Source organism: Nerophis ophidion, linkage group LG09 (assembly GCF_033978795.1).
Source record: "Nerophis ophidion isolate RoL-2023_Sa linkage group LG09, RoL_Noph_v1.0, whole genome shotgun sequence".
Lineage (NCBI taxonomy): Eukaryota > Metazoa > Chordata > Actinopteri > Syngnathiformes > Syngnathidae > Nerophis > Nerophis ophidion.
Window position 1 is genome coordinate 65370573 of NC_084619.1, and position 13492 is coordinate 65384064.

At 37.9% G+C, this 13492-nt stretch overlaps 1 protein-coding gene across 1 annotated transcript in view; it reads left to right on the forward strand.

Annotated features, from left to right (window-relative positions):
• The window catches only part of LOC133559641 (VPS10 domain-containing receptor SorCS1-like), a 211657-nt gene that overhangs the window by 144107 nt on the left and 54058 nt on the right, over positions 1–13492 (forward strand). The window contains exons 10-14 of the mRNA XM_061911585.1: positions 4561–4707; positions 4800–4902; positions 8115–8191; positions 13096–13187; positions 13285–13392. Coding sequence (XP_061767569.1) covers positions 4561–4707; positions 4800–4902; positions 8115–8191; positions 13096–13187; positions 13285–13392 — 527 coding nt within the window. The remainder of the gene's footprint in view (positions 1–4560; positions 4708–4799; positions 4903–8114; positions 8192–13095; positions 13188–13284; positions 13393–13492) is intronic.

Genomic DNA, 13492 nt, shown 5'->3' on the forward strand with positions numbered 1-13492 from the left:
TATGTATATATATATGTATATATATATATATATATATATATATATATATATATATATATATATATATATATATATATATATATATATATATACATACATAAATCATTTTTTTCATGAATAAATACATACATTTACGTTATAATTATTAAGGATTTAGTATAAAAATATTTCAATGTTTTTTCTTTTTTTTCCATGATGACAAACAGATTTTTTGGTAGCTTTTCTAATCAATATTTACCAATTACTCTATTTTTTGTGTTGAATTGTACTAAATGCTCCCCCCAAAAAATCTTACAGCACTTAAAAAAAATATGTAATAAAATAAAAAAATTGAAAAAAAAATTCAATAAAAATAACAAATATATATATATATATATATATATATATATATATATACATACATGTGCATTATAAACAGGTTTAAAATACAGTAAAACAGGTTTATTTTTGTTGTTTATTAAAAAAGAATATATATATATATATATATATATATATATATATAAATATATATAAATAATTTTTTTAATGAATAAATACATACATTTACGTTATAATTATTAAGGATTTAGTATAAAAATATTTCAATGTTTTTTGTTTTTTTTCCATGATGACAAAGAGATACCCTTCTTTTTTATAGATACAACCGTTTTCTACTCATCATTTACTAAATACTTTATTTGTTTTGTGAAATACTAATATATATATGTATGTATATATGTATATATATATATATATATATATATATATATATATATATATATATATATATATATATATATATATATATATATATATATATATATATATACATGAAACGACACAATAAAACATGTTTATTTTTATATGTAAATTATTTAAATTATTATAATTGTTTTTACCATGATGACAAACAGATACCGAAGGCTAAATAATTATTTGTGTAGCTTTAATTATAAAAACATAACAAAACCCTTTTCTACTCATTATTTACTGTTTCCTCTATTTGTTGTGTCAATTCCTACAAAATACTCATGGTATGAGCAGCATTTACAACAATGAAGGTAAAAAGACAAAAATGTAGAATTCAAGGACGGACACTAGGAAACGACTTCCTAAAATACAATTATTTTGCAACAACAACAACAACAATAACAACAACAACAAACAGGAGCACCTGCCTACTTCTGCCGTCTTCATTGAGCAGATGTTGGCGGCATGCAGCTTCTCACTCTTACATAAGTAGGAGGTAGTTCCGTGTTAGCAGCGGCACTCGCAGCCACCAGGCCTGCAAACATCTGTGTGTGCTGACAGACGTCTTCTGAGCTCACACATGGTCGCACACGCTACTGGCAGGCTTGATCAACAACGGCACTTTCAATTTTTAACACATAAAAACTTCCTCGCCGCTATTTCGACATTGGTTCTATTGCTGCTGTGTCGTGCAATTACACGGAACCCAAAAGCAGTGAAGTTGTCACGTTGTGTAAATGGTAAATACAAATAAAATACAATGATTTGCAAATCCTTTTCAACTTATATTCAATTGAATAGTGTCACGTCTATGGATCATGTTTTGTTTTGGTCATGTTCGGTTTAGTTTTTTTTGGACACTCAGTTCCTGTTTTGCACTTCCATGCCAACTCATTAGTTTTCACCTTGTCTTCATGTCACGCCCCTGTCTTCTTTGCACTTACCACGTTCATTATTTAAGCCATTCTGTTTCTGTTCTTCGTCCTGGCAACATCACACCTCCTTCATGCCCTCGATCACCTGCTATGCACCTTCTATGCCTTCCATGCCGTTGATCCATGCCCCCTTGTCCTTTTCCAAGTAAGTTTTTGTTATTCATGCCTTTGTGCAAGTGTTTTGTTTTCGTGTTTATAGTTATAGCCTCCGTGCTAGTCTTTTGTTTCATAGCCCAGTTTTTGTACTTCCCACCTCGTGCACGCTTTTTGTTTATTCCTTTTATAGTGTTAAAATAAAAAGATATATTTACCTTCACGCCATCATTGTTTCCACTCCATTCGCTTCGCTCCCCGGGAAAACAACTCAAGTCCAAGTCCAAGTTTGACAAAAAGACTGCAAAGACAAGATACTTAATGGGCTTTTTTTTTTAAATAATCATGAACTTAGAATTTAATGGCAGCAACACATTGCAAAAAAGGTATTTTTACCAGTGTGTTACATGGCCTTTCCTTTTAACAACACCCAGTAAAGGTTTGGGAACTGAGGAGACACATTTTTAGGTGGAATTCTTTCTCATTCTTGCTTGATGTACAGCTTAAGTTGTTCAACAGTCTCCCTTCTGATCATTTAGCCTTCATATTCTAATTATGGTGTTCCCAAAAAGGAGGGATTTTTCAAAGTGCTCCCCCTCTGGTCAATATATAAAATAACAAGTGTGTGTAAGAAATTTAAATGTGCCCACTTTGGCCAAAATTAATAAAAACAAAAAAACAAACAAATAAATATGTATTTAAAATCATACTGTAATAATTTGAAGTAAATAATGATTATTAAAAAAACAATTACAAAAAAAAAAAATCACTTAAAAGCTTACCTTTTTTATATTTACTATTTATTATTAATGTTGTAAATACACATTTTGATATATTTAGAAAGAGTGATCCTAAGGGGTGGACATTTTTCAGGGGTCTCAAGAAGGTAAGAAATACAAAAATGTGTGTGTGCGTGTGTGTGTTTGTGTGTGTGTGTGTGTGTGTGTGTGTGTGTGTGTCCTTGTATTTATATCCTTTTTGAGCCACCAAAAAGGAAAAGTTCCTTCCATAATAGGAGGTGTGAAAAAGTTAGGACATAAACCATTTTTCCCAATACGGCAAACCATTGCATCTAATAGAGAATATTTCCTTTGCACCACCGGTGGTAAAATCTTTCAAAATTAGGGTGATCCCAAAAAGGAAAGGTTTTTCAAATAGACTGTGTGTCACTTTAAAAAGTCCTCCCCCTCTGGTCAACATATGAAATAACAAGTGTGTGCCCATAATAATTATTATTAAATTAATAAAAATTAAATAAATATATGTATAGAGACATACTGTAGAAACTTGAAGTAAATAATAAAAAAAAAAACAATTACAAAAATAAATAAATAAATAAATAAAAATTACTGAAAGCTGACCTTTTTTATATTTTGTAGTTTGTATATATTATTATTGTTGTAAATACAAATCTTTATATATCAAGAAAGGGTGGCCCTAAAGAGGCTGGCATTTTTCGGCGGTCTCCAGAAGGTCCGAACTACAAGAGTGTGTGTGTGTGTGTGTGTGTGTGTGTGTGTGTCCTTGTATTTCTATCCTTTTTGAGCCACCAAAAAGGAAAAGTTCCTTCCATAATAGGAGGTGTGAAAAAGTTAGGACACAAACCTTGTTCCCAATACGGCAAACCATTGCATGTAATAGAGAATATTTCCTTTGCACCACCGGTGGTAAAATCTTTCAAAATTAGGGGGATCCCAAAAAGGAAAGGTTTTTCAAATAGACTGTGTGTCACTTTAAAAAGTCCTCCCCCTCTGGTCAACATATGAAATAACAAGTGTGTGCCCATAATAATTATTATTAAATTAATAAAAATTAAATAAATATGTGTATAGAGACATACTGTAGAAACTTGAAGTAAATAATAAAAAAAAAACAATTACAAAAATAAATAAATAAATAAATAAAAATTACTGAAAGCTGACCTTTTTTATATTTTGTGGTTTGTATATATTATTATTGTTGTAAATACAAATCTTTATATATCAAGAAAGGGTGGCCCTAAAGAGGCTGGCATTTTTCGGCGGTCTCCAGAAGGTCTGAATGACAAGAGAGTGTGTGTGTGTGTGTGTGTGTGTGTGTGTGTGTGTGTGTGTCCTTGTATTTCCACCCTTCTTGAGACGTAAAGAAGGAAAAGTATCTTCCATATGAGGAGGTGTGAACAAGTTAGGACATAAACCATGGTCCCAATACGGAAAACCATTGCATCTAATAGAGAATATTTCCTTTGCACCACCGGTGGTAAAACCTTTCAAAATTAGGATGATCCCAAAAAGGAAAGGTTTTTCAAATAGACTGTGTCGCTTTTAAAAGTCCTCCCCCTCTGGTCAACATATGAAATAACAAGTGTGTGCCCATAATTAATAAGCTGGCCTTTTTTATATTTGTGTAGTTTGTTTATATTATTATTGTTGTAAATACAAATCTTTATATATCTAGAAAGGGTGGCCCTAAAGAGGTAGGCATTTTTCGGCGGTCTCCAGAAGGTCCGAACGACAAGAGTGTGTGTGTGGCAGCAGCAGTTAGCGCTCCAACGAGAGTCACCATCCACAAAACAAAACTGGAAATATCTCTGGGGCTGTGGCAGATGTTGTTTTCATTCCGCACGGTCCTACAGATGGTCCAAAAAGTGCTCCTTGTCAGGAAAACTATCGCTTCCTGACATGTCTCGCTCCCTCAACTAGCGCATCGACTTTGCTTTAGTCTGAATTATTTATGCTTGTTTTTCTCCCGCTCTCCCAACACCCTTTTTTTCTCTTCTGATTTTTTTTTTTGTGTTTTATGCTCCGGCGTTTCATGTTTGCAGGTTGCAGGCATTAAAGGCGTGTTCCTGTCAAATAAAGTTGTTGAGAACCAAGTGAAAACTTACATCACGTACAACAAAGGCAGAGACTGGCGGCTTCTGCAGGCCCCGGCGACGGATCTCCAGGGGAAGAGCGTGGATTGCGAGCAAGTGAGTGTCACGCCGTCGATCTGCTGACACGACGCTTTTTTGAAAACATCAACAGCTCACGCGTTTTTTTACATTTTGTGTTTGCTTGTTAGCCGTACTGCTCCTTGCACCTGCACCTGCACGTGTCTGAGAATCCCTACACCTCCGGAAACATCGTCAGCAAAGACACGGCGCCGGGTGTTATCATCGCATCAGGTGAGGAGATTGTATCAACAAGTGCACGAAAAAAGACCAGGTAAGGGTTTCATTTGAGCTGACTTCGTCATTTCGATGGCATTGTTTCATGCTGCTAATTTACATATTCAGTATCAGGCTCCTTCCACACTAAGTCGTATTCCTGGTTCGAGCCCCACCTTCTACCAAACCTCATCATGTCCATTGTGTCCTTGAGCAAGACACTTCACCCTTGCTCCTGATGGGTGGTGGTTAGGGCCTTGCATGCATACTTGCCAACCTTGTGACCTCCGATCTCAGGAGTTGGGGGGGCGTGGTTAAGAGGGGAGGAGTATATTTACAGCTACAATCCACCAAGTCAAGTATTTCCTTGTTCTATTCTCTGTCACTGTTTTTCTAACCATACGCATGTACAGTAGATGGCAGTATTGTCCTGTTTAAGAGTGTCACAACATTGCTTTTTACGGTAGACGAAAACGTGACTGCTGTTGTTGTGTGTTGTTTCCGCGCCGGGAGGACGTTAATGAAACTGCCTAACAATAAACCCACATAAGAAACCAAGAACTCGGCCTCGATCATTTTACAGTTATGATGTCATTGGGCAGACACACTGTTTATATTGTGGGAAAGCGGACATGAAAACAGGCTGTCCTCACTCAGGTCCGCATGGAGCTGGAGCAGTGGTTCTTAACCTGGGTTCGATCCAACCCTAGGGGTTCGGTGAGTCGGCCTCAGGGGTTCGGCGGAGGTCAAGACACACCCGACTCATCTCGTAAATAAAAACTTTATGGATATCCCTCTAATTTTCCATCTGATTTGCAGGTGTTTAATTATTTGTGGTTCATTTTGTGCCCCAGTAAAAAAAAAACATTTTACTTTGTCTTGAATTTGAAAAAAATATACATACATATATATTTTTTTCACTAAAGAAGGGTTCGGTGAATGCGCATATGAAACTGCCGGGGTTCGGTACCTTCAACAAGGTTAAGAACCACTGAGCTGGAGGGGGCGTGGCCTCCAGCTCCGCCTGAATTTCGGGGGATTTTCGGGAGAAAATTTGTCCCGGGAGGTTTTCGGGAGAGGCGCTAAATTTCGGGAGTCTCCCGGAAAATCCGGGAGGGTTGGCAAGTACGCTTGCATGGCAGCTCCCGCCATCAGTGTGTGAATGTATGTGTGTGAACGGGGGAATGTGGAAAGCGCTTTGAGTACCTTGAAGGTAGAAAAGCGCTATACAAGTATAACCCCATAAACCGGGGGCCGGGAACCTTTTTGGCTGAGAGAGCCATGAAAGCCAAGTATTTTAAAATGTATTTCCGTGAGAGACATTTTTTACATTTTTAACACCGAATACAACTGTCAGGTTCAAACACTGATGACATCCATTAAACAGACAAGAAGCAAGGAATCAAACAGAGACAGGATTCAATTTAGCTCAATTAGGAGAAACCCGTAGACCTGTACCCTTGTACAGGGTCGTCCCACGCTCTGACAAGAGAATTCTACGCCTCCTCTTTCATTTGGACTTTCCCTGATTACAACAACTAAATGCATGCATTTTTAAGTAAGACCAACATTTAACAAAAATACTCTTTACCATTAATGTGTTATCTTGAACGGCTGCGGTACAAACGGATGGATGGATTAAAATGCATGAGAATGTTCCATTCAGGATTGAATTCAAAGTCTCCCTACTAACTCACCAGTGCCTCCATGGAAATGCCCCCCTCTACCTCAAGGAATTGCTCACCCCCAAATCCTCCACACGACACCTCCGCTCCGGACAGGCTAACCTCCTCTAACCTCCACGGACAAAGTTCATACAATGGGAGACCGGGCTTTCTGCTCCGCTGCTCCCAGTCGGGCGAACGCTCTCCCTGACCACTTGAGGGCACCCCAGACTGTGGATGCTTTTAAAAAAGGCTTAAAAACCCATCTTTTAAAAAAAGCCTTTTTATAGACATGCATGCTGGTTCTAGCTATTGGGCTGTTTCTAGTTTTATATTTTATTTATTTTTATTATCTTTTTACTATTATTATTATTATTACTATTTTTTTACACTGGCACTTTGAGGTTGTTTGGTCAACGTAAAGTGTTTTTTTACAAATAAAATCTAACCTATTAATGTTTTATATTTTGAACGTTATTTTTAACGGAATTATTCATTACTTATCGTGTTAGGCAACGTTAGCCAAGATTTATCGGAGAGCTGGATGCGGTCATCAAAAGAGCCACATCTGGTTCAAGAGCCAGAGGTTCCTTACCCTTGCCTTAAATGAATAATTATTTAGCCTAAACCCCGTTTCTGCCACACTAAACCAGCGTTTAAGGTCCCCCTCCTCGGACAAATTTTTACACGGCTAAGTGCGCCTTGTCTTTCTTGGATCTCCGGCTCTTAGCTTCGCATGGACTCACTGATCGTTTACAAACCGGATTCGCAGAGGACGTGACGCCAGAAAGACCGCGCCCCACACAGGAAGTGACATCAGAAAAAACGCGCCACAGCGGTTTTGTAACTCGGAGCTAACCACTGGAAATATGGCGACGAGTCATCCAAACATGCCCGTGTTTCTCCTTCCACTACATGTACAGACACTTGTGGAAATCCCACATGAATAAATCCAAAATAAAGAAGGAGGCTTACAATATTTCGCCAGAGTGTGCGTGTACGGGCGTCTGTCCTCAAATTGAGCCAAATTTAATTCTGTCTCTGTTTGATTCTTTGCTTCTTGTCCTGTTTAATAGATGTCCTCAGTGTTTAAATCTGACACAACCCTAAATAAAAGATGATGCATAAAGGAATAAAACCGAGGAGGAAAAATTATTCAAGAGAAGAAACGTCCTTATTCAACAAAAGTTACCTTCTGTTTCCTCGTGCTGTTAACTATCTGTCGAGCTGCACACGCTGGAAACGAGTCGGGAGGCAGAATAATTAGTTTATTGACAGTGCAGTGTGGAAGATGGTGTGTTTACTCTATAAATAAGTAAATGCAATCTTAAAGGAATAAAATCCTGCAGCTCCTAAGACTAAACTAATCTAAACTAAATAGCCCTGCTGCACAGCTTGTACAGCACGATACAGTAGACGCATTATCTTCTAAAAATGGTTTACCACACAGCTATAATATACCAGGTAACTGTAGGGCTGGCTAGTGAGAGCGGACTCAGCCTTTTAAATCAACGTTGCAATTTCCAATGCCCCCAAATAACAATGCAGGTGTGCGTTTGTGTGCAGGTGTGGTCGGACCTGAGCTGAGCACCACGAACGTCAGCATCTTCATCACTTTTGATGCCGGCAACACGTGGAAAGAGGTAAATTATGGTGACTAATTGACTTGTTGCAGTCGTGTATAGTGAACATGTCTTTTTATATGTAGTGAATAGCTGTATAAAGTACAGTATTGCAACATTTTAAAGATAATAACGCTCAGTTTTGATTGACACGTGTCGTTAGTGTGACGGTTGTCAGGCTTGTCCCTGGCAGTTTGGCTATGGTTTAGTATTTAGATTAAATTATGTTTTCTTACTCAATTCCTGCCTGCTTCTTTGCATCTTGGGGTTCGTCACAAACAAGCTGACGGAATAATCCAGCCAAATTCGAACCCCGCAGAGATGTCTCTGTCAGAGTTTGTTTGTGACGAACCCCAAGATGCAGAGAAGGAGGCAGGCATTGAGTAAGTAAACATAATTTAATCTTAACACTAAAACATAGCCAAACTGTCAGGGACGAGCCTGACAACGGTTGCTTGCAGACGTGTGCAACTTCTGCTTCTTCTAATATATATTTTTCGCTAAAATAGGCACCCAAAATATTACAAGATGGTGTGGTAAAATGTCATTCTTCACCACTGAAGATACTAATATTGTTAACGGTAATGATACTATCATTGGTGGTGAATATTGTAGAGGGTATGTGTGACATTTGGGTCGCATTGTGATGCGGAGTCGTTCTCTCAAAGATGCAGTCGGGCCTTGGACACGGCGTGAAGGTAAGAAACAAATGATTTATTAACAAATTAAACAGACTTTGTCGAAACGAAAATAACTAGCATGAGAGCTAGAGAAAACAAAAAGAGCTAGCATGAGATCTAGAGAAATAATAAAGGACCTAGCGTGGAAGCTAGCTGGTAGCGAACAGGAATACAAGATCGGGAATCAAAGTCGTCACTGTTGTGCAAACACAAACTACGAAACCAGAACAAATGAATAAAGAAGGCAGGCTTAAATCGAGACGGTAATCACGAGGCAGGTGCGCGTCAAAAGCAAGAGGCAGGTGAAACTAATGCGTAACAATGCTGACAGAATAAACAAGGAAGTACAACCAGGAACTAAAGAAGTCGAACACTAATAGAACATAATACAAAAAAACTCAAAACCTAAACATAATATGATCCGGGCAGCGGATCATAACAGTATGACTTTGATTACCAGCCAAGGTTGCATCAGGAAGACCATCTGGTGTAAAAAAAAAAAAATCAACCCAAAACCTTCAATGTCATTTACTCACTCTGACAACCACTGCCAAGGTTCAAATAAAGTGGAAAAGATACATGACATTTGAAAAAGATATATGATAGTTATAGTAATAGAAATGTTTTTTTCTACAAAAGCCAAAAGGAGTGAAGTTGTCACGTTGTGTAAATGGTACATAAAAACAGAATACAATGATTTTGCAAACCCTTTTCAGCCTATATTGGAAAATCACCAAAATTCTGTATTTGAGGTGTAGAATATTTGTTGGAAAACGACCAAATTTCAATGGTCATATCAACGTCAGAACCCAACATTAAATAAATGTTGTTCCAACGTTGTATTTGTGTTGTAGAATATTGGTTGGGAAATGACCAAAATTCAATGATCAAAATGAACGTCAAAACCCAACATTGATTAAACGTTGTCAAAAAGCATGTTGTTTCAACGTTGTATTTGTGTTGTAGATTATTGGTTGGGAAATGACCAAATTTCAACGGTCAAATCAACGTCACAACCCGACATTGAATAAATGTTGTTTCAACGTTGTATTTGTGTCGTAGAATTTTGGTTGGGAAAAGACCAAAATTCAATGATCAAAATCAACGTTATAATCCAACATTGATTAAACGTTGTCAAAAAGCATGTTGTTTCAACGTTCTATTTTTGTTGTAGAATGTTGGTTGAGAAATGACCAAAATTCAATGGTCAAATCAACATCAGAACCCAACATTAAACTAATGTTGTTCCAACGTTGTGTTTTTGTCGTAGAATGTTGGTTGGAAAATGACCAAAATTCAATGGTTAATTCAACGTCAGAACCCAACATTAAACTAATGTTGTTTCAACGTTGTATTCGTGTTGTAGAACCTTGGTTGGAAAATGACCAAAATTCAATGATCAAAATCAACGTCAAAACCCAACACTGATTAAACGTCGTCAAAAAGCATGTTGTTTTAACGTTGTATTTGTGTTGTTGAAATTCGGTTGGAAAATGACCAAAATTCAATGGTCAAATCAACATCAGAACCCAACATTAAACTAATGTTGTTTCAACGTTGTATTTGTGTTGTAGAATGTTGGTTGGAAAATGACCAAAATTCAATGGTTAATTCAACGTCAGAACCCAACATTAAATAAATGTTGTTTCATCATTGTATTTGTATTGTAGAACCTTGGTTGGAAAATGACCAAAATTCAATTATAAAATCAATGTCACAACCCAACATTGATTAAACGTTGTCAAAAAGCATGTTGTTTCAACGTTGTATTTGTGTTGTAGAATTTTGGTTGGGAAACTACCAAAATTCAATGGTCAAATCAACATCAGAACCCAACATTAAACTAATGTTGTTCCAACGTTGTGTTTTTGTTGTAGAATGTTGGTTGAGAAATGACCAAAAATCAATGGTCAAATCAACATCAGAACCCAACAATAAACTAATGTTATTTCAACATTGTATTTGTGTTGTCAAATATTGGTTGGAAAATGACCAAATTCAATGATAAAAATCAACGTCGAAACCCAACATTGATTAAACGTCGTCAAAAAGCATGTTGTTTCAATGTTGTATTTTTGTTGTAGAATGTTGGTTGGAAAATGACCAAAATTCAATGATCAAAATCAACGTCAAAACCCAACACTGATTAAACGTCGTCAAAAAGCATGTTGTTTTAACGTTGTATTTGTGTTGTTGAAATTCGGTTGGAAAATGACCAAAATTCAATGGTCAAATCAACATCAGAACCCAACATTAAACTAATGTTGTTGCAACGTTGTATTTGTGTTGTAGAATATTGGTTGGAAAATGACCAAAATTCAATGGTTAATTCAACGTCAGAACCCAACATTAAATAAATGTTGTTTCAACATTGGATTTGTTTTGTAGAACCTTGGTTGGAAAATGACCAAAATTCAATTATAAAATCAATGTCACAACCCAACATTGATTAAACGTTGTCAAAAAGCATGTTGTTTCAACGTTGTATTTGTGTTGTAGAATATTGGTTGGGAAACTACCAACATTCAATGGTCAAATCAACATCAGAACCCAACATTAAACTAATGTTGTTCCAACGTTGTGTTTTTGTTGTAGAATGTTGGTTGGAAAATGACCAAAATTCAATGGTCAAATCAACATCAGAACCCAACATTAAACTGATGTTGTTTCAACGTTGTATTTGTGTTGTCAAATAGTGGTTGGAAAATGACCAAATTCAATGATCAAAATCAACGTCATAACCCAACATTGATTAAACGTCGTCAAAAAGCATTGTTGTTTTAATGTTGTATTTGTGTTGTAGAATGTTGGTTGGAAAATGACCAAAATTCAATGGTTAATTCAACGTCAGAACCCGACATTAAATAAATGTTGTTTCAATGTTGTATTTGTATTGCAGAATATTGGTTGCGAAATGACCAAAATTCAATGATCAAAATCAACGTCAGAACCCAACATTAAACTAATGTTGTTTCAACGTTGTATTTCTGTTGTAGAACCTTGGTTGGAAAATGACCAAAATTCAATGATCAAAATCAACGTCAAAACCCAACACTGATTAAACGTCGTCAAAAAGCATGTTGTTTTAACGTTGTATTTGTGTTGTTGAAATTCGGTTGGAAAATGACCAAAATTCAATGGTCAAATCAACATCAGAACCCACCATTAAACTAATGTTGTTTCAACGTTGTATTTGTGTTGTAGAATATTGGTTGGAAAATGACCAAAATTCAATGGTTAATTCAACGTCAGAACCCAACATTAAATAAATGTTGTTTCAACGTTGTATTTGTGTTGCAGAATATTAGTTGGGAAATGACCAAATGTCAACGGTCAAATCAACATCAGAACCCAACATTAAACTAATGTTGTTTCAACGTTGTATTTGACCAAATTTCAATGGTCAGTTCAGTTAGCCATTCCATACTAGATAATCCTTATTTAGGGGGAAAAAAACTGCAGTATTTGAGGGAGGACTGTCAAACTAAACCACCGCACATTACTTGTGTGACCACACTCTCTTACAGGACCTTAAATTTTTTTTTTTTTTTTGTAAAGGTGGAATTAGGTGTCATTAGAGAATATGAAAGGGCTTTTCGTCATCGGGGTGGTCATTAAAAATAACGGCTAAGGTAATCATGGATACAATAAGGTTGTGAACGACTCTTGCCGTCGTCGTGCGGGTTCCACGGACCATCAAGGAAGGACATTGTTTTCGAGCAGGTTTGACTCACTTTAGTTTTTAATCAAAGCTTGTCTTCAGGTCGGGTCGCTTTTTTAGCTCCTTCTCTGCTGCTTGCTCCTCGGTTGCTTCAGTCGGCCGCTCAGTCGGTCTTGCTCTCTGTTGCTTTCGGTACTCAGGTTCTGCCCCGTTCTCTCCTCCCTCTCCCCTTTTATACATTGAGAGGAGATTAAGTTGATTGTGTGCCGGTACGCGATCCACGCACCGGAATTCGATTGTGGCGTCGCTCCCGGCTCGGCAGCATTCGCCGCCTCCTCGCCGCCATCTTGGGCCGGGCTCTAGCGTGCCCTGCCCCCCTGCTCATTCGCCGGCTCTGCCTCTCCACAAAGGGCTTCAGCGATGGTTACTTGATCTCGTTATCAAAAGCTGATCTGTTAAAACCAGTTAAATCATGTTTAGTGCTGTTTTAAGCCAGGGGCCTCTTTTGCGACGCTAGCTCAAACTTGGTTGCTGTTGTTCCCGTTTCTAACGACGCCCGTTTCTTGCCGCCGTCTCGTCCGCAGGCTTTCCAGGAAGAGTACAGCGTGTTTTACCTGAACCAAGGCGGTTCTCTGGTGGCCATCCGACACACGCCTCTGCCCATCAGACACATTTGGTAAGCGTCCCCCGGGAGCCGGACGGCGGGGCGGTCCTTCACCTCCATTAGCGGCCGTTCCAGCCATTGTTCTCTCTCTCTCTCTCCCCCGCCCCAGGCTGAGTTTTGACCAGGGCAGAAACTGGGACAAGTTCAGCTTCACCTCCTCGCCGCTCTACGTGGACGGCGTGCTGGGCGAGCCCGGAGAGGACACCCTCATCATGACGTGAGAGGCGGAGATGATTGACATTTTGTTAAAGGCCTACTGCAGGGGTGCCGATTACGTCGATCGCGAGCTACCAGTCGACCGCGGGGGGTGTGTCAGT